General features: G+C 36.0%; 8 protein-coding genes across 8 annotated transcripts; 5 read left to right on the top strand and 3 right to left on the bottom strand.

Moving 5' to 3' along the window:
• Nucleotides 1-508: 508 nt before the first annotated feature.
• Nucleotides 509-1,441, top strand: PHO13 (4-nitrophenylphosphatase; the record flags this gene model as incomplete). Its single annotated transcript, XM_041551865.1, has 1 exon — nt 509-1,441. The coding sequence occupies one exon, from the start codon at nt 509-511 to the stop codon at nt 1,439-1,441; it is 933 nt and encodes a 310-aa protein (XP_041407799.1).
• Nucleotides 1,442-1,840: 399 nt separating this feature from the next.
• Nucleotides 1,841-2,347, bottom strand: YPD1 (Ypd1p; the record flags this gene model as incomplete). The annotated part of the gene is made up of 1 exon (XM_041551864.1): nt 1,841-2,347. One exon carries the CDS (start codon nt 2,345-2,347, stop codon nt 1,841-1,843), a length of 507 nt encoding a protein of 168 aa, XP_041407798.1.
• Nucleotides 2,348-2,927: 580 nt separating this feature from the next.
• On the bottom strand, nt 2,928-5,288 carry GYP7 (GTPase-activating protein GYP7; the record flags this gene model as incomplete). The annotated part of the gene is made up of 1 exon (XM_041551863.1): nt 2,928-5,288. The coding sequence occupies one exon, from the start codon at nt 5,286-5,288 to the stop codon at nt 2,928-2,930; it is 2,361 nt and encodes a 786-aa protein (XP_041407797.1).
• A 341-nt stretch (nt 5,289-5,629) lies between these two features.
• IES2 (Ies2p) lies at nt 5,630-6,751 on the top strand (the record flags this gene model as incomplete). The annotated part of the gene is made up of 1 exon (XM_041551862.1): nt 5,630-6,751. The coding sequence occupies one exon, from the start codon at nt 5,630-5,632 to the stop codon at nt 6,749-6,751; it is 1,122 nt and encodes a 373-aa protein (XP_041407796.1).
• Nucleotides 6,752-7,212: 461 nt separating this feature from the next.
• MFG1 (Mfg1p) lies at nt 7,213-9,303 on the top strand (the record flags this gene model as incomplete). The annotated part of the gene is made up of 1 exon (XM_041551861.1): nt 7,213-9,303. The coding sequence occupies one exon, from the start codon at nt 7,213-7,215 to the stop codon at nt 9,301-9,303; it is 2,091 nt and encodes a 696-aa protein (XP_041407795.1).
• Nucleotides 9,304-9,416: 113 nt separating this feature from the next.
• Nucleotides 9,417-12,737, bottom strand: BRE4 (Bre4p; the record flags this gene model as incomplete). The annotated part of the gene is made up of 1 exon (XM_041551860.1): nt 9,417-12,737. The coding sequence occupies one exon, from the start codon at nt 12,735-12,737 to the stop codon at nt 9,417-9,419; it is 3,321 nt and encodes a 1,106-aa protein (XP_041407794.1).
• A 602-nt stretch (nt 12,738-13,339) lies between these two features.
• On the top strand, nt 13,340-14,389 carry PTP1 (tyrosine protein phosphatase PTP1; the record flags this gene model as incomplete). Its single annotated transcript, XM_041551859.1, has 1 exon — nt 13,340-14,389. One exon carries the CDS (start codon nt 13,340-13,342, stop codon nt 14,387-14,389), a length of 1,050 nt encoding a protein of 349 aa, XP_041407793.1.
• Nucleotides 14,390-15,376: 987 nt separating this feature from the next.
• SSB1 (Hsp70 family ATPase SSB1) lies at nt 15,377-17,218 on the top strand (the record flags this gene model as incomplete). Its single annotated transcript, XM_041551858.1, has 1 exon — nt 15,377-17,218. One exon carries the CDS (start codon nt 15,377-15,379, stop codon nt 17,216-17,218), a length of 1,842 nt encoding a protein of 613 aa, XP_041407792.1.
• Nucleotides 17,219-17,709: the final 491 nt, after the last annotated feature.

Raw genomic sequence — 17,709 nt, 5'->3', positions numbered from 1 at the left:
CCCCCCCCCCCCACTCATTTTACTTCACACACATACATATCATTACATATACACCTTACATCAAAATAAAAATAACTAAATACAATTGTTTTATAACTCATTATTAATGGTTTATTCCTCTCTCTGCCTTATCTATATATCTTGCTTATCCATCGTTTATACTCTCCCACAGACCGGAGTTAAGACTACGTGGGGGGCGGGGTTGTGGGGCATAATCTCCTGTCATAACACCGACGGCTTTAAACTTTTTGCTGTGAAATTTTGTTACTTTTTTCCACGCAACAGCGAAAATTGTTATTACCTCAGCAGAGATGACTGATTAGCAGCGTTTCCTATTAACTAATTCATGCCAAGGGAGAATCAGGGAAGGTAAACAACGTGATTATTCCCTGTATATGTATATATATATGTACTTATTCATAAGGTACGCTGAAACATTTGTCACATTGACTAAGTTTGTTTGCATAAATTACCGACGTACAAACCATTCCTCCTAATAAAACAAACTATGACTGGAACTGCAACTCCTATTAAGATCACCACCAAGGAAGTCGCCAACGATTTCTTAAACCGTTATGACACTTTCTTATTTGATTGTGATGGTGTATTATGGCTAGGTAACCATGTCTTACCTCACACAAAGGAATTTTTAGATACTTTGGCTGCTTTGGGTAAAAAAACCATCTTTGTCACTAACAACTCTACTAAATCACGTCTATCATATACAAAGAAATTCGCATCCTTTGGTATCACTGTGAAAGAAGAACAGATATTCACTTCTGGTTATGCTTCTGCTATCTATGTTCGTGATTTCTTAAAATTACAACCTGGTAAAGATAAAGTCTGGGTCTTTGGTGAGACAGGTATCAGCGAAGAACTGAAAAAAATGGGTTATGAATCTCTAGGTGGCGCTGACCCAAGACTTCAAACTCCATTCGACGCCTCTACCTCTCCTTTCCTAGTCGATGGGTTAGATGAAGATGTCCGTGCTGTCATTGCTGGTCTTGATCCAAATATTAATTATCACAAGTTAGCTATCACTTTGCAATATCTACAACAAAAGGATAAGGTACATTTTGTTGGTACAAACGTCGATTCTACTTTCCCTCAAAAGGGTTACACCTTCCCTGGTGCTGGTTCGATGATCGAATCTATTGCTTTTTCATCTGGTAGAAGACCAGCTTACTGTGGTAAGCCTAACATGAATATGTTGAATACAATTGTATCAGCTTTCGATTTGGAAAAATCGAAATGTTGTATGGTTGGTGACCGTCTGAACACTGATATGAAATTTGGTGTTGAAGGTAAACTTGGAGGTACCCTACTGGTCTTAAGTGGTATTGAAACAGAAGAAAGAGCCCTTGAAATATCAGAAGAACATGTTAATCCAAAGTTTTTCGCTGAAAAGTTGGGTGACATTTACGAGTTGACAAAACAATAATCGTAACATATCTATATTTGCATATATCCGATTATTTTCTCCCTTTTATATATGTGACTTATACAGACGAAATTATTGGTAATGATAATCTTATTTTTTTTACTGCTTATTTATAGATAAATTAGAATTAATAGAATCTCTATGGTATTTATTTCTTTTATTTTGTTTGAATTATATAAAGATACATGTCTTTCTAGACTCCTTAAGATGTAGTCAACAACTATGTGATTGATGGATGAAGTAGTGTAATGTACTTTATGACTAATAAAGCAGAAAAAAATGTCATGATTGGCCTTCTTTATGGATGATTGTTATTATAGATGTTATAGAGAGATGGAAACTTTTAAAGATAAACTGTTACCGTTCATAGATTTAGAACATTAAAACATTTTTTGAACTCTAGAGCACTTCGTTGTAATATGTAGAAAGTTCTCTTCTTGCTACTTGGAATTCCAGCCTCGCTTGCGCTAGTGCTCTCTTGATCAAAAACAGATAAAGGTCATCATCATCTGTTGTTGGAGGAACACCACTGTTACTCTTATCATAATTTGCTTTATCAGAATCTGTTAGTTCTGTATCAGCTGGCAGAGTATCAAGTAATTGTTCTTTAGATGGGAAACTCTTTTCAGCTTTTCTCCCTAAATTCTGAATACGTTCACAGGACCAAGCTATCCTTTGAAGACCCAGAGCTGCCGACGACCCCTTTAAGAAATGGCCTAGTTTCTCTAGTTCCGATAGGTCTTTATTATTGTTTAGTTGTTCATCCATTTCGCCAAAGGTGGTTTCTGCTTGGTCAATAAACTGGATAATTAGACCTTTGGAAAAATCAGGATCATCTTCATCCATAGATATTATCTCGTTTAGGATCCCCCAGTTGATAATCTCAACAGGCATCGGTTCAATCATGATGGGTAGAAAATGAGTTTGTGTGTGAATTATGTGTAATTATGAGGATGCTGGTGAAGGTAAAAATAAATGTGTGTGTATTGAGAATACAACTTTAATAAGCGAGTGGAAAGAGTGGTATTATTAGCTCAGGGTGAAAGTAAGATGATAGTTATCGATATTACTTAGATATGCCCGGTAATATAATTAAAAAAAGAAAACTGGAATATTTTATTGATTTATTATCTAATATACACTCTCTGAAACTAGCGATAACTTTACGAGAGGGCCGTTATTTAACCACGTTACGTAATTATCACCATTCTCAGGCTTATATAATTATAGAAACTTTTGTAATCAAAATTTTTCAGAGACTTCGCTTTGTTCCACGGCTCGCAATGTAGAGCGAACCAAAAGGAGGGAACAAAAGAAACAATAGATAGGTGGATGATTTCGAAAGGAGACAAAATTGACTAGACAATAGCCAACACAGGGTCAATGGTCGATGTTGGGAAGGAATGTAGCAAGTATCCTTCCACTCATGAGACTTCTAAAAAAAAACAAAGACAAAAGGAAGTAATCTGGGTAGTATTAGCTTTTGTTAGCGGATAGAATCCAAAGTTCTAGTTTGTTCCTTGCTGATCACCATCTTTTTAGAGAGTAATAATTGTAAATGCTTACTATGGATGGGTAATTGCGGCGTTGGAGTATCACCACTAGTTAGATCAGGAGATGGACCTGTGTCAGATCTTGCTAATTCTTCTTTACGTTCCATCAGGGACATTAGTTTCTCAAAACGAATAAATAACAACTCACTTCTAATCATCAAGTCTCTCCAGTCCATAGTGTTATGTAGATCATTGAAGTATTTAATCACTTGGTCAAACTGATTCAGATTGTTAATGATCGGTTCACTGTTTTTCTGTAGAATAGCTAACATAAAAAATAATTGAAACTGTGAACTATAGTAATCTGTCCAAAAGATCTCCCATATACCACATATATCTTCAAACTTGAATTCTCTCTTGAACCAAACTAGTAACATTCTGAAACAAAAAAATAAATTAGAAGAATCACATTTGTTTAGATGGTCACTTAGTTGAGGTAGCATCAATTGACACAATTCTGTCATTGTGAGCATTTGGTCACGGATACCAGATTGATCTCTTAAGAAATTACGTTCCATTTTATCCATAAAATGTACAAAACACCAGAAGGCCTTGACTTCATCTCGCACAATATAATATATTGGGGACAATAAGTCGGTCATACCTTGTACGTATCCAAGATTTGGATTGAAAACGTTATATGTTTTTAAGATATCAGCCAATATAATAAGATGAGGATTTTTGATAGACCAATGCCCGTCTATACTTTCAATATCATCATCGTCTTCATCAAAATGATCACCCACCTCATTATTATTATTATCTTCAGTTTGCTCAATATTTGGTTCTCCCGATTGATCAAACGCTTGGCGTGGTTCAGAAGGTTGTGTATCTTCTGGTTCCCCATTAACTGTGTTATATTTATAAATATCAACATGTCTATCATTTCTTTTCACATCCTTATCGATACGGAACAGTTGATCTTTCCAGTAATCATCTTCCTGATCATCTTCAAATGTCTGGGTCATCCATTGGAATTTATGTGTATTATACACTTCTTTTAATGTTTCGTCAATTTGATCCCTTTCATCCTTTGAAGAATCCCAAGGATATATCTCCAACAGAAACATCCACACTTCTTGTCTTAATTCCATAGTATCCACGCCACCATGGAAAATGAAATCTTTCACTTCCCTTGTGGTGACAGCTAATCTACCTTGACTATCAAAGAAGGATTCCCATTTTTGCCTAGTTAATGGGAAATTTCTTTGAGTAACTCTATTTAATTCTTCTTCCGTAAAACTGGAATCGGCATCCACATCAAAACCTAGATCATTAGTTAGCATCCTTCTGTACGATTCATTCAATTGGTTATCCAATTTGTACTTATTTGCTTCCTCTTTAACACCAAGAGACCATTTAGCTAAATATATCCTTGCAGAATCAAAATCATTTTGAATCTCTTGAACTTTTGGATTTTTTAATAGGTTTCTCACATATGGATTATCGTTATTTCGTTCAACAAATTTGACAGCTGGATGATTATTAACTAATTTAGTCATATATTCTTCACTCTTAGCTGTGGCTGTAGCAATCCCTGACATAATTGACCATTTGGTGGACTCCCATTTATCCCAAAACCCTGCTGAAGATTTTTTGTCTTTCGGTTTACCACTAGCTGTATAACCCTCTGACGTATTGGTTCTGAAGTCTTTTAAATCTTTATTTGAAAAATTTCTTAGGGCCTCCAGACTTGCATTAATTAACCAGAAATTAGGGTCTACTTGAGTTCTTTGTAAATCTACCAGCTGAGACATCACAATTTGTAAATCAATTCCGCCCCAATAGATATCTCCTGCACTAAATGGATCAAAATTCTTTTGTAAAGCCTTTTGCTTCAGTTTTGTAGATGGACACACATCATCATGGAAAAACAACACTGGTAGAGTTTCTAATCCACTACTTCTTGGATGGAGAATAATTGACCCATGCCACCAACCACTTGTACTTGGTGGTCTAAACTCCATAGAGTATAATGACGACATTTTTACTGTAAAAGATAAATATGTTCCTTTAGTATCCATAAGAATTGAATCATCCATAGATTCTGCACTTGAGATAAGACTAGTAGATGTTGCCGATGCTGATGGCTTCCCATATTTCAGATCTGCTCGATTCAGCCAGTCCAATTCTCTCGAATTTAAAGAATTCTCTGGAAACCAATATAATAAAGCATCCTGATGGGATTGATTTGGATCTATTGTTATTATGATATATCCTGAAACGTTATCTGTCGCTACAGAAGATGGATGGATGAAAACCTTCGATTTACAAAAAATAATCTTTGAAAACATAATATGATAATCAAATGAAATTGAATGGTTTGGTGTTAATGTATCATTTAAATTGTGTAGGTTCCCTTACATGTAAAATCAATTTATCGACTTTTTAAGGATGATAAAGGCAGAATTCTCATCGCCAAATTTAAATGACGCCCGAATTGAATTTTGAGTAAAATTTAAAGTCATTTAGAAATCAACTTAAAAACAAAGCAAAAGAAACTGTTTAGCACAAAGAAGTATATCTATATAAGTGTATTTTCCCCATCACGATAGCATCAGGTATATCTCACGATAGAAGAACTAATTGAAAAGAAGTGTGATCTTGATTTAACTAATAATAAACTTTGACCAATATGGCTAAACTTGAGGAGGATACAGCAAGTAATTACGATGATGAGTTCGAAGAAGGAGAAGAGATCGATGACTATGAAGAAAAAGAAGATTACGCCGAGGATGATGAAGAGTATCTAGAGGATGAACCAAGTAAGAAAGGGAACAGTAAGAGGAAAGCTCCTTCTAGAGTCTCGTCCAGTGACAACAAACGATTACGTGGAAGCACATCTGCATCTGAATCATCGGTATCCACAATAGCTGATCGAGTAATAACTGAAGAAGGTGATGATGATGACGCAGAGGATGATGATGATGATGATGATGATGATGATGATGATGATGATAATGATGATGCAGAGGATGAAGTGGATGAAGTGGATGAAGTGGATGAAGTGGATGACGAGGATGACGATGAAATTATTCGTAGTTCGAACAGAAGAGCTCAGGCACGTCAAGTCGTAGAAGTAGACGGTGCAAAGGATGATGATGAGCACGTGGAAGAAGAACCTGAGGAAGAAGAAGAAGAAGAAGATCAAGAAGACGTACCTGAGGAACAAGTAGAAGAAGAGACAGATACAGTCGAACAAGCAGAAAATGATGACGGGGAAGAAATAGAAGAAGATGACGATGAAGGACCTGAAATTGAACTTGAAGAAGATGAAGACGAAGAACCTGGAATTGCAGAAGATGACGATGAAGACGAAGATGAACAACCAATAGCGGGTTCAGAGGTCGACGATACAGAAGAGTCAAAAGATGAGCCTAAGCCTGTAGTGAGAAGCAAAATGTTGATGAGTATACTGGCAGATGGCGTGCAACACAAGAAAGAACTTACCGCTGAAGAAATACAACTACGAAGAGAAGAGAACTCTCGTAAAAGAAAGAATTTAAAGGAGAAACGACTGGAAGAAGAGAAAAGAGACACAATCAACAAGTTACTGAAGAGACGTGCTGGTAAATACAAAGAACGTAACAAAGGTAATGCAGGGTCTTCTGGATCCACTGCAAATGGCGCCAAGGCTAATGACGACGATGATGATGATGAGATGTCAGACTTCGTGAAACCAAGAAGACCTTACAGTTCGCAAGGTATGATACGGACAATTCGCTCAACCGACGCAGACCTCTACTGTACCTTCTAACAACGCACCCTTTAAGTATCACATATAATTACATAATATAAACAAATATGTAAAGCCAATTCTACAATGAACTAAATGGAGATAACTAACCGAAGATCGATGTCGATGTCGATGTCACCTGTCAATGTCGTTTGTTGTTGTTGTTGTTGTTGTTGTTGTTGTTGTATCTTAACTATGGCGCGGTTCCTCTTCTCAACGAGAAAATTTCCAGCAGATTCCGAAGATCATCCAGTAATTTATTATTATGATTTCTGAATAATAATATTAAGTAAACTGACAATAGAGAAATCGGGGACTAGATTTTATGAATAATCAGATGCTACAGTAGACACATAAGGACAATTCACTGCCATATCTTTGATAGGGACTTTTTGAACGCATTGGTAGTAACCCCTGATAGTCATATTTACATAATAAAAAAGTGAAACTATTATATTTTGCCTGATTTTCTAAGAGGAATAATGTACCAGCAGTTGGGGGCTAATCAATCTGAGTCAAACTTGGAAGGCATACCTCAAGGTAGGATGAACCAACAGCAGAACTCTGCTTCAACTAACGAAACAGCACAACAGCAACAATTCAATTTTGTTGATGTACAGAACGGTATGGTACACGATCAAGATGCTCTTGCTCATTGGCAAATGAATAATAGTCACAGTAGTAAAAATCTGGGTAGTTACAACTCTCGCCAACCGAATGATATAACGATATCTGGTAATATAAATAAAAGCAGTAGTAATAATAGCATGAATATGAATAATCAAAGCACATTGTCTGGGAATGATACCATCGGCAGTGTGGACCATTTGAACATGAGTCAAAATGTTATACCTCAACAACAAACGTTTCAATATACTGGTAATCCTATGAATCAACAACAACAACAACAACAACAAATGATTATGGGGAATACTCCAGTACAACCAGCTATATATAACATAAACAATAAGAAAGAACCTGCGATGGTTATGGAGATGTCAAGAAACAGTACAACTACACCTTATATTCCAGTCGAATCATCACGTCAACAACAGTATCCACAACAAACGCAAATTTCATTAAAGGCTTCACAAAGTGCAAATAAGTTGAAAAAGCAATATAGTAAAAACAAGATTATTCCAGAGAGTGCAATTAATAATTTCCAAGCTCAATCTGGATTTTCAGGACATAGGGCAAAGATACCGACACCGATAAACGTTGGTCCGCAAAACTCATATAACAACATACGTGGTTCTTCACCAAACACTATGAATCCAAACACATCATATCGAAGCTCTATCGATTCACCTGTTACAATGTTCCCATTTGCCATAAGAAAATATTTATCCAATATGGCAGCTATCAAATTTCATGATATGATAGACATGATAAATCTTTCGGTAGGAAGAATAACACAACCTAGTTACTGGCAGAAGTGCATGAATGAAGTATTTACTCCCGACGCAATAATCAGATACAGCAAGACCTCTACCACAGAAGTAAGACAGTTCGACTTTTTGGTTCCATTAGTACCAATTTTGTTTGTCACACTAGGTAGATTAGGTGTCGTCAGGATTGAAGTTCTGACACAACAATTAAAGACGGAGCTAATAAGTGATGGTACAATATTTTTTGATTGCCCGAGATGTACCTTTACATACCATTATCCAGATGGTTCTTATATCACACATTTTGTTCAACTGAAAGGTCTATTCAATCCTGAATTAAAGATAAAATGGGGTGATCTACATATGCATAGTTTCGTTCCAGGTATCGAATGGAATTCCTTAGAGAGACTTGTAAGTAACAATTTTGGTAATTTTGATATTTTCAAAAAATTAAGTGAGAAAGACTTAGAAAATATTGTTAAAAATGAAGACGACACCATTAAAAACGAAAATGCAAATGAAAATGGAGACAACAATATAAGTGCTAGGGATTATAAAGAGACTCAATCACAAGATGACTCGAATGGTAGCAACAGTTCGATAGGGTCACTTCCACCAAATTTTGAAGCCATTACGCAGTTACGTTCTCATTTTAGCGTATTTAGAAATGTGTCTGTGTTTGGTTCACAAGAAGGGCTGATGAGGGTTATGCAGGTCAGTACCGTCATGTCTTCTCTTAAGAATTTATGGATGTATCAACGATTACACAAGATAGATAGCCCATTAGCTGCTATGCATCAATATGTGGAACGTTATAAAAAGGACATTAAGGGACCTACTGTTCTCCAAAACCGCCAATTTCTACAACAGCAACAACAAAACCAACAGAGGCAAAATCTCCAGCAAGCATCTAACGCAACAAATATAACAGGTTCACAGGAAGGAGATGCCACCGCATTTAACCAACCACATCTAGTAAATAATGGCAATCCCAAGTTATCCATGACTCCAATTGATTCCATGTCACCATTCTCTCAAGAAAATATGAAACCATCTTCTTCATCTGGTCCACCATCTGAAAGGAGGCCCCCTTTAAAGAAGAGGAGAACTAGTTGTATTTCACCACATTCGCGCGGAACACCTAATTCGGTACCATCATCTTATGATTATTCTATAAAAGAATAGAAGAATAAATTCCTTTTTCATATGATCAAAGGAATTTTTATGGGAACATAACATATTATATTTGTTTTTATAATTATATAATTATACACCGATAAAAGAGGTGTATTAAACTATTAGTAGTATTCTTCCCCTAATATATCTTTGCAGCATTCAATTACAACCTCCATAGATTCACAGACAGCCGTAAAACTTCTTGCAAATGCCACCCCATATATATCTTTCCATCTAGCCTCTTCATTATCCTCTTCAGTTTCATCCTTAGATAATGTCTCATTACTATCGGCTTGCGTATTAGGATCTCTGTTCTGATATTTCCCTAATTTCTTAAATAATTGTTTTTCTAGGTTATCCTGTTGATCTCCTTTTATAGGTGTAAAATGCGCTTCATTTTTGTCAAATTTCGACATGAAGTCAAACAGACGTCGTCTAGCAGTAACAGAGCTAGGAAGGTACCTTGGTATTCTATTTCGTGATCTAAAACAGTTCGACAGGATGTAGAATACATAGATAACAGATGACGTGCTATCCCTTCTTAAAGATAATAAAGCCCTTGTGGCATCAGTATTACGATCTTGGTTCCAAATTTCAAAGTAGGTACTTGAAACTCTGGCCTCAATCATTCTTTCAAAGACATTCTGGCATGCATTTAAAAGCCGTTCGTATTTATTGGCATTAAAATTCGAAACAAATATCGGTTCTCTCTTTGTCCTTTCCAATAGCTGTCGAATAGCTTCGATATTTCTTGTGAGACGCACTTCTCTAATATGAGAAAACATCGAACTTAACTCTGTTGGGTCATCATTCAAATCTCTATAGAGGTAACGTTCGGTAACCGTTTGATATGACTGACTCAGATGAGATAATAAATATGACACAGCTACTCTTAATTCAGATCTTGACCTATAAGACCAAAATATCCAATTAATTGCAACAGAAACAACAATCCCTACTATTAAACTTAATGATGTAGTCCAACAATTTTTCCATATGACAGAGGTTTTTAAAGTATGGGGATTCTTCGAAAAAGCTTCCAGAGAAATTACTGTAAAACATATCATTGCAGTATTACTCGACTTTGAATTTTTGTATATTAGCTGATTAATTGCGGACGGGACACAAATCAAACCTGCGAAGACACATATGACATAAGGACTACCAAAATGATGTGCCTGGCATGCTGCCCAACCCCAGAACATACCAATGATACCACAGACCAATCTATTGGCTAAATATATCATTTTACCAGCAGGCTTATTGTGATTCAATATAAAAAATATCAACGGAGCCCACCAGCACTGAAATTCTTGGTACCATCTGTAAGATTCTGGTAACCAAGTGGGTAAGCAAAGAAATATAATGCAGAATAAGCACTTAAGTGTCCATTTCATCTCACGTCCGGATAAAAGTTTCGTAAATTTCCATAATTTAAATCTTGCAAAGTTTTGGGTAGTATGAAAGTTAAAATCAGTGTGATCAATGGCTCGAGTGGAGGAAAATGTTTCGTTTTTTCTATTATATACATGACGGGAGGTGTAAGAGTTGTACGATCTTTCGAATATCTCATCAACATCTTTTTTAGTTTCAAAGTATACTAGTGATTTTCCAAGACCTTGGTCCATTAAACATTGGTCTGGTAAACGATGTAAAGTTCTGAATGCAGAAAGCTTTGGTGTAGATATTCTCATTTTTGCCTCCGTGTCTAAATTGGTTGCTTCATCAAGAACATTCAGTAAATGTTTTGCGGAACTTCTCGAATATCTTATAAACAAAAATATATCAACACATTCAAAATCTTTAATGATATCCTCTGAAAACAGATTTGATCCTATAAAATTGTTATAACTCGTATCGATATTGAATATCATTTTCTGTAATTTCAATTTATAACGATTCAAGGCCTCCTTGGTTTCTATAATTTCTTTCTTGTTATGTCTTTGAGTTTTATAGAGTTGAAGGAGTTGCGATATTTTGTCGATCACCACAATCATCTCAAGGATCAAATGTAGTGTATTTCTAGCAAATTTTTTTTGAAGAATATTGACATAAAAGTCATTCATATCATTTAATAATGAGATATGAGGTCCATTTGGAACACCTGATACTGGAGTAAATGTTCCAGTGATATAGCCTGACGGTAGGGCATCTGTGTCATATTTTTCTCCTGTTTCTTCCATATCATGTTTACGGTCATCAACTTCTTGATATAAGCGTTCTAAGAGTAGATTATCAAACAGTTTTTGTTTAATAGGAATTACTCGGAGAGGACTTGATATAACTGTTAATGCATCTCTGAGTCTTTTTAGATTAGATGCCTTAAAATTGAATATTGTAAATTGATTCAAGAAGTCTCTATAAACTAGGGATAGTTTTACATTTAAATATTTTGTCATATTTTGCTGAGCGCTCGAAATATATTCAACATCATCATATTTGTCCTTATCCACTAATGCCATTAAAAAAAATTTAATACTATTTACTGTTTCATCCAAGGTCTGTATCATCTTTGCATTACCATTAGTTGGAAATATAAATGTACTGATTAAAAGTGAAAGTACGATACCAAATACATATGATAGGGTAAAGTCTCTAAATAGCATCCATTCCAACTCGGATGCGTGGAACACTAAATTGACCGTATGGGTAAATAATATAGTTATACCAAATGATTGACAAAAATAGAATAATCGGTTGTAGTAGGCTTTTACCCAGATAGCAAACCAAAGTGCCATCACTAAACTTTGGAATAAAATACCTCCTTGGTGGGACGCAGTTGGACCAGTTGCTGTAGAGACATACCAAGCCAATGATGACCATCCTAGTCCAAATATTAGACCAACACATGATTCTACAGTCATCTCTAATTGCACCCCAACATTTCTTGCGGGGTGATGTAGTATTACAGAAATAGGCATGAAATACCTATATTTATGCCCTATCCATTTCCCTGCAGGATGTATCACGCAGATAATCATAGCAATAAGATATGCAAGGAAAAACTTCAATAACAGTTTCCAATTTCGTATGCTCTTATTATATATATCTCGAAATATTTTTGGAGTATTATGTATGATTTCTATTGGTTTTAAATGTTGTGTCGATTTGGTTGAGCCTATATGATCATCGAGTAATATCGCTCTTTTCGGTCTTGTATATGTTGCATCAAAGAAACCATCTCTTAGTTCCTCTAGTTCAAAGTCATCTAGCATTTTCCAATTATCTGCTGTTGTTATGTCATCTAATTTCAGTTGTGATAAGGATACATTAGACATTTGGGGAGAATTCATGTTTGATCTGCATTTTCGTGGCGAGCAGTTCTTCTGTTTAAGATTATGCATAGCTAAGTATGATGAATTTCTATATGACCCATTGAAGTCTTTTGAAGATAGTTGGACGTTTCTATTGTCTTCTTGCCTAGCACTTTCCTCACTCTCCATTTTTTATTTATTTGAGGGATAACTACTCAACTTTATGGATATTCTTGGAAATGCAAATTTTTACAACTCTTCACTAGTGTACAAGTATATTGTGACTATATATATGATATTGGACCAATCAATAAACAAAAAAGCTAACAGATAATGATTCTTATCAGTGACCAATTTGATGGTTATCAGTACGTTAATTTGACTACTCTTCTCACTTTTGGGATATGCGGTTCGATGTTTATCAGTAGCCACAAGTAGTTTGCCTGATAAGGATCGGAGCTCTTCGGACGGAAATAAATTTTCAGTTTTTATGAAATATTTTTCCGTACTTCTTCTTTGGTCCAATATCAGGGGATTGACGCAATAACCTTTTATTTTCCGCTCTGCCATGTTCTTTTGTTCTGTTGTGGCAATCAGGACCAATATGATCAGGAGCAAACAAATGATAGTTTTGGTATGATGGATGATCGTCAAAGAGAGGGCTAATATTGCATCCACTTACTATTGAAGGTGATAAACATACTCGATGTAATTTGAAGAATAGCAATAATCCTTGTAGCAGTTGCAATTTCGATATCTCCATTAAGTTTTCTCCTAAAGCTCATTTGTTAATGTCAAAAAGCGCCACCAGCTTTCCATGGTACCTCACCCAACCTGAAGAGGAACTTGTCAATAAATTCAATTATATCCAACAAACTGAGGATAGTCATCTGAGGGAAGCCACCAATGGAACAAAAAATTCTAAATGGTCTCTAGGTGTGAGTATAAAAGAGCAAAACGATTACAGAAATAGATATGTTAATATCATGCCATATGAGAGAAATCGTGTAAAACTTCCTGTGTTGAAGGGGAATGATTATATCAATGGCTCATATGTCAAAGTTGACGTTGATGATCAGAGTACTACACCAGGGCATTATATTGCCACCCAGGGTCCAACAAAACATACATGGCAACAATTTTGGCAGATGTGTTACCACGAATGCGAAAGTAATGATATTGTTATTGTAATGGTGACGCCGCTTGTTGAACGTGGCAGAGAGAAATGTTTCCCTTATTGGCCTCAAGGTAATGATACAAATGACATGCTCAAACTCATACCTAATGTTCAATCTCCAGGTGGGCCCGATGATACAAGTATCTTTAAAACAGAAATGAAATTACAATATGTCAGCAGCAGTAGATTCGATGATAATTATACCTTAACGACCATGATGTTGGGACCGACTGAAGGAGATATTGGTTCCCAAAAGAGAGTTCATCATTTTTATTTTGATCAATGGAAGGATATGAGTAGACCGGAAGAAATAATACCGATCATGGAATTGAGTAGACATTCCCATAAATTGAATGTTTCTGGTAACCCTATCATTGTTCATTGCTCGGCAGGTGTAGGGAGATCTGGTACATTTATTGCGTTAGATCACTTATTGCATGATACAAAAGATTTTATGGTTCAAAATAAAGGTGACGATAAAAATGAAACATACATGTTGAAACCTGTTGCAGATTATACGAAAGATTTGATAGAACAGATTGTATCTCAATTACGATCTCAGCGTATGAAAATGGTACAACTTAAGGACCAATATGTGTTTATATACCATGCTGCGGAACTGTTGTATACTCTGGATCGTAACAATGTGCTAGATGAGCTATGAGAAAATAAGGTTTAAATAGGTTCACCAATAATTAAATAAATTTATTCTATACTTGCATAACGCTCAATGAATGTTTTCAGTCCAAGAATCAATTTGGCAACCTTAAATAGAATGTTTTACATGTTTTACTCGTTTTCGCATTATGGCAGTATTTCTATCTGGTGATAATTTTATTTCTTAACCGCTAGGCGGCTACTCGTAACATTCATTTTTTGAGGGGGAGATAAATATATAGCGGAAACTTCCCCACCATGATGCAAGTCATCAGCATGAAATGAGCAATATATAGGAATGTTACATAAATTAAGAGTAACCTACATCAGATGAGTAAATGAAAGATGGTTTCATGGTTGAGACGTTCGTACCAGCTAATAAATAACATGGAGCTCTAACACCAGAGAAATTCCATCATGATAAGATTGAAACTGCGGATTGATCAATTGCCTTTCAGATATCCCCTCCCCCCAAAAAAGAAAACAATAATAATAATCTTCCAAGGTATGAATCCTTTAGATAATACAGTTTTCACCTAACTGTCCTGTTTCTTCATCACGACTGGAAGTATTAATTGGTTGGTGTTAATAAATAGAAATGGTTCGATTTAATTATCCACAACGTATAAAACGACCTACTTGAAGGTTGTATCGTTTTCCACGAAACATAATTTCTCTTTTTTTTCTTTTTTCGTTTCTTCTTTCTATTTGAGGGACTACCAGAGAACGATCCGCACGACAAACGTCTGAAAAAGAAAATTTTGCTTTTCTTTTTAACTTTTCAATGGATGATGCAAGAAAGCAAAAAAAAAAAAATTTTCAGTTTACATTGACGAGGGCAGATGGGCAACTATATATATATAACTGGGCGTTAATTTAATGAGAAAGCTTTAGTTACTTCCAACCATATTTTTGATTGTTTTCCTTTAATTCTTTTATTAGCTTTTTTTTTCAATTTCATTTCTTAAGTCCCCAATCAAGACTATTCACAAAAATGGCTGACGGTGTTTTCCAAGGTGCTATCGGTATCGATTTAGGTACTACTTACTCCTGTGTTGCTACTTACGAATCTTCTGTTGAAATTATTGCTAACGAACAAGGTAACAGAGTTACCCCATCCTTCGTTGCTTTCACTCCAGAAGAAAGACTAATTGGTGATGCTGCTAAGAACCAAGCTGCTCTAAACCCAACAAACACTGTTTTCGACGCTAAGCGTTTGATCGGTAGAAGATTCGATGAAGAATCTGTTCAAAACGATATGAAGACTTGGCCATTCAAGGTTATCGACGTTGCCGGTAGCCCAATGATCGAAGTTGAATACTTAGGTGAAACTAAGACTTTCTCTCCACAAGAAATCTCTTCTATGGTCTTGATCAAGATGAAAGAAATTGCTGAAGCTAAGATTGGTAAGAAGGTCGAAAAGGCTGTTATCACTGTCCCAGCTTATTTCAACGATGCTCAAAGACAAGCTACTAAGGACGCTGGTTCCATTTCTGGTCTAAACGTTCTAAGAATTATCAACGAACCTACCGCTGCTGCCATTGCTTACGGTCTAGGTGCTGGTAAGTCTGACAAGGAAAGACACGTCCTAATTTTCGATTTAGGTGGTGGTACTTTCGATGTCTCCCTTCTACACATTGCTGGTGGTGTCTACACTGTTAAGTCTACCTCCGGTAACACCCATCTTGGTGGTCAAGATTTCGACACCAACTTGCTAGAACATTTCAAGGGTGAATTCAAGAAGAAGACTGGTCTAGACATCTCTGGTGATGCTAGAGCTCTAAGAAGATTGAGAACTGCTGCTGAAAGAGCTAAGAGAACTCTATCCTCTGTCACTCAAACCACCATTGAAGTTGATTCTCTATTCGACGGTGAAGATTTTGAATCTTCTCTAACCAGAGCCAGATTTGAAGATCTAAACGCTGCTCTATTCAAATCCACTCTAGAACCAGTTGAACAAGTCCTAAAGGATGCTAAGATCTCCAAGTCTCTAATCGACGAAGTTGTCTTAGTCGGTGGTTCTACCAGAATTCCAAAGGTCCAAAAGCTATTGTCTGACTACTTCGACGGTAAGCAACTAGAAAAGTCTATTAACCCTGATGAAGCTGTCGCTTACGGTGCTGCTGTCCAAGGTGCTATCTTGACCGGTCAATCTACTTCCGATGAAACCAAGGATCTATTGTTATTGGATGTTGCTCCATTATCTCTAGGTGTTGGTATGCAAGGTGACATTTTCGGTGTCGTTGTTCCAAGAAACACCACTGTTCCAACCATTAAGAGAAGAACTTTCACCACTGTTGGTGACAACCAAACCACTGTTCAATTCCCAGTTTACCAAGGTGAACGTGTTAACTGTAAAGAAAACACTCTACTTGGTGAATTCGATTTGAAGGGTATTCCAATGATGCCAGCTGGTGAACCAGTTCTAGAAGCCATCTTTGAAGTTGATGCTAATGGTATTCTAAAGGTTACTGCTGTTGAAAAGTCTACTGGTAAGACTGCCAACATCACCATCTCTAACGCTGTCGGTAGATTGTCTTCTGAAGATATTGAAAAGATGGTTAACCAAGCTGAAGAATTCAAGGCCGCTGATGAAGCTTTTGCCAAGAAGCACGAAGCTAGACAAAGACTAGAATCTTACGTTGCTTCCATCGAACAAAACGTCACTGACCCAGTCTTATCTTCCAAGTTGAAGAGAAACGCCAAGACTAAGATCGAAGCTGCTCTAACTGAAGCTATGGCTGCTCTATCTGTTGAAGATGCTTCCACTGATGACCTAAGAAAGGCTGAAGTCGGTCTAAAGAGAGTCGTCACCAAGGCTATGTCTTCTCGTTAAGGATAAATCATTCTGATTGATAAATAACTTATAACTAATTTTTTGTTTCCTGTTTTCCCATCATAATATTTATTTTTAATATGTACCTTAGAATAAACCAATAAATGTTTTCACGTATATCTATTTTTTCCTATATGTATGAAGTGTACTCGTCTATAACACCTTGATAGAAGAAAAGTTGGTCGAATGCATTGTTAGTTTGGTTTTACTTCAATAAGTATTGACCTGAAATAATCTGTTGTTTATAGCCCTTGCTTGAAGAAAATATTTACAATATGTAATACATTATGCTGTAACCCAAAAAATTCTTGCGAAATTGAATTAGCAAGAATATTTTAAGCAATATGAATTTACTTCAGAATTATAGAAATATATACATGCTATTATTGTTTGTACGTTCAATCTAAAATTAAAAACGGTTCCTTTTTAAAATATTTGATGGGAATTAAATTTTGTCTTTAGTTTCATTAATTTACATCGCTGTCACGATG

Source organism: Maudiozyma barnettii (genome assembly GCF_903064755.1).
Source record: "Maudiozyma barnettii strain CLIB 1767 genome assembly, contig: KABA2_07, whole genome shotgun sequence".
Taxonomy (NCBI): Eukaryota; Fungi; Ascomycota; class Saccharomycetes; order Saccharomycetales; family Saccharomycetaceae; genus Maudiozyma; species Maudiozyma barnettii.
This window is presented reverse-complemented; position numbering and strand designations above follow the sequence as displayed.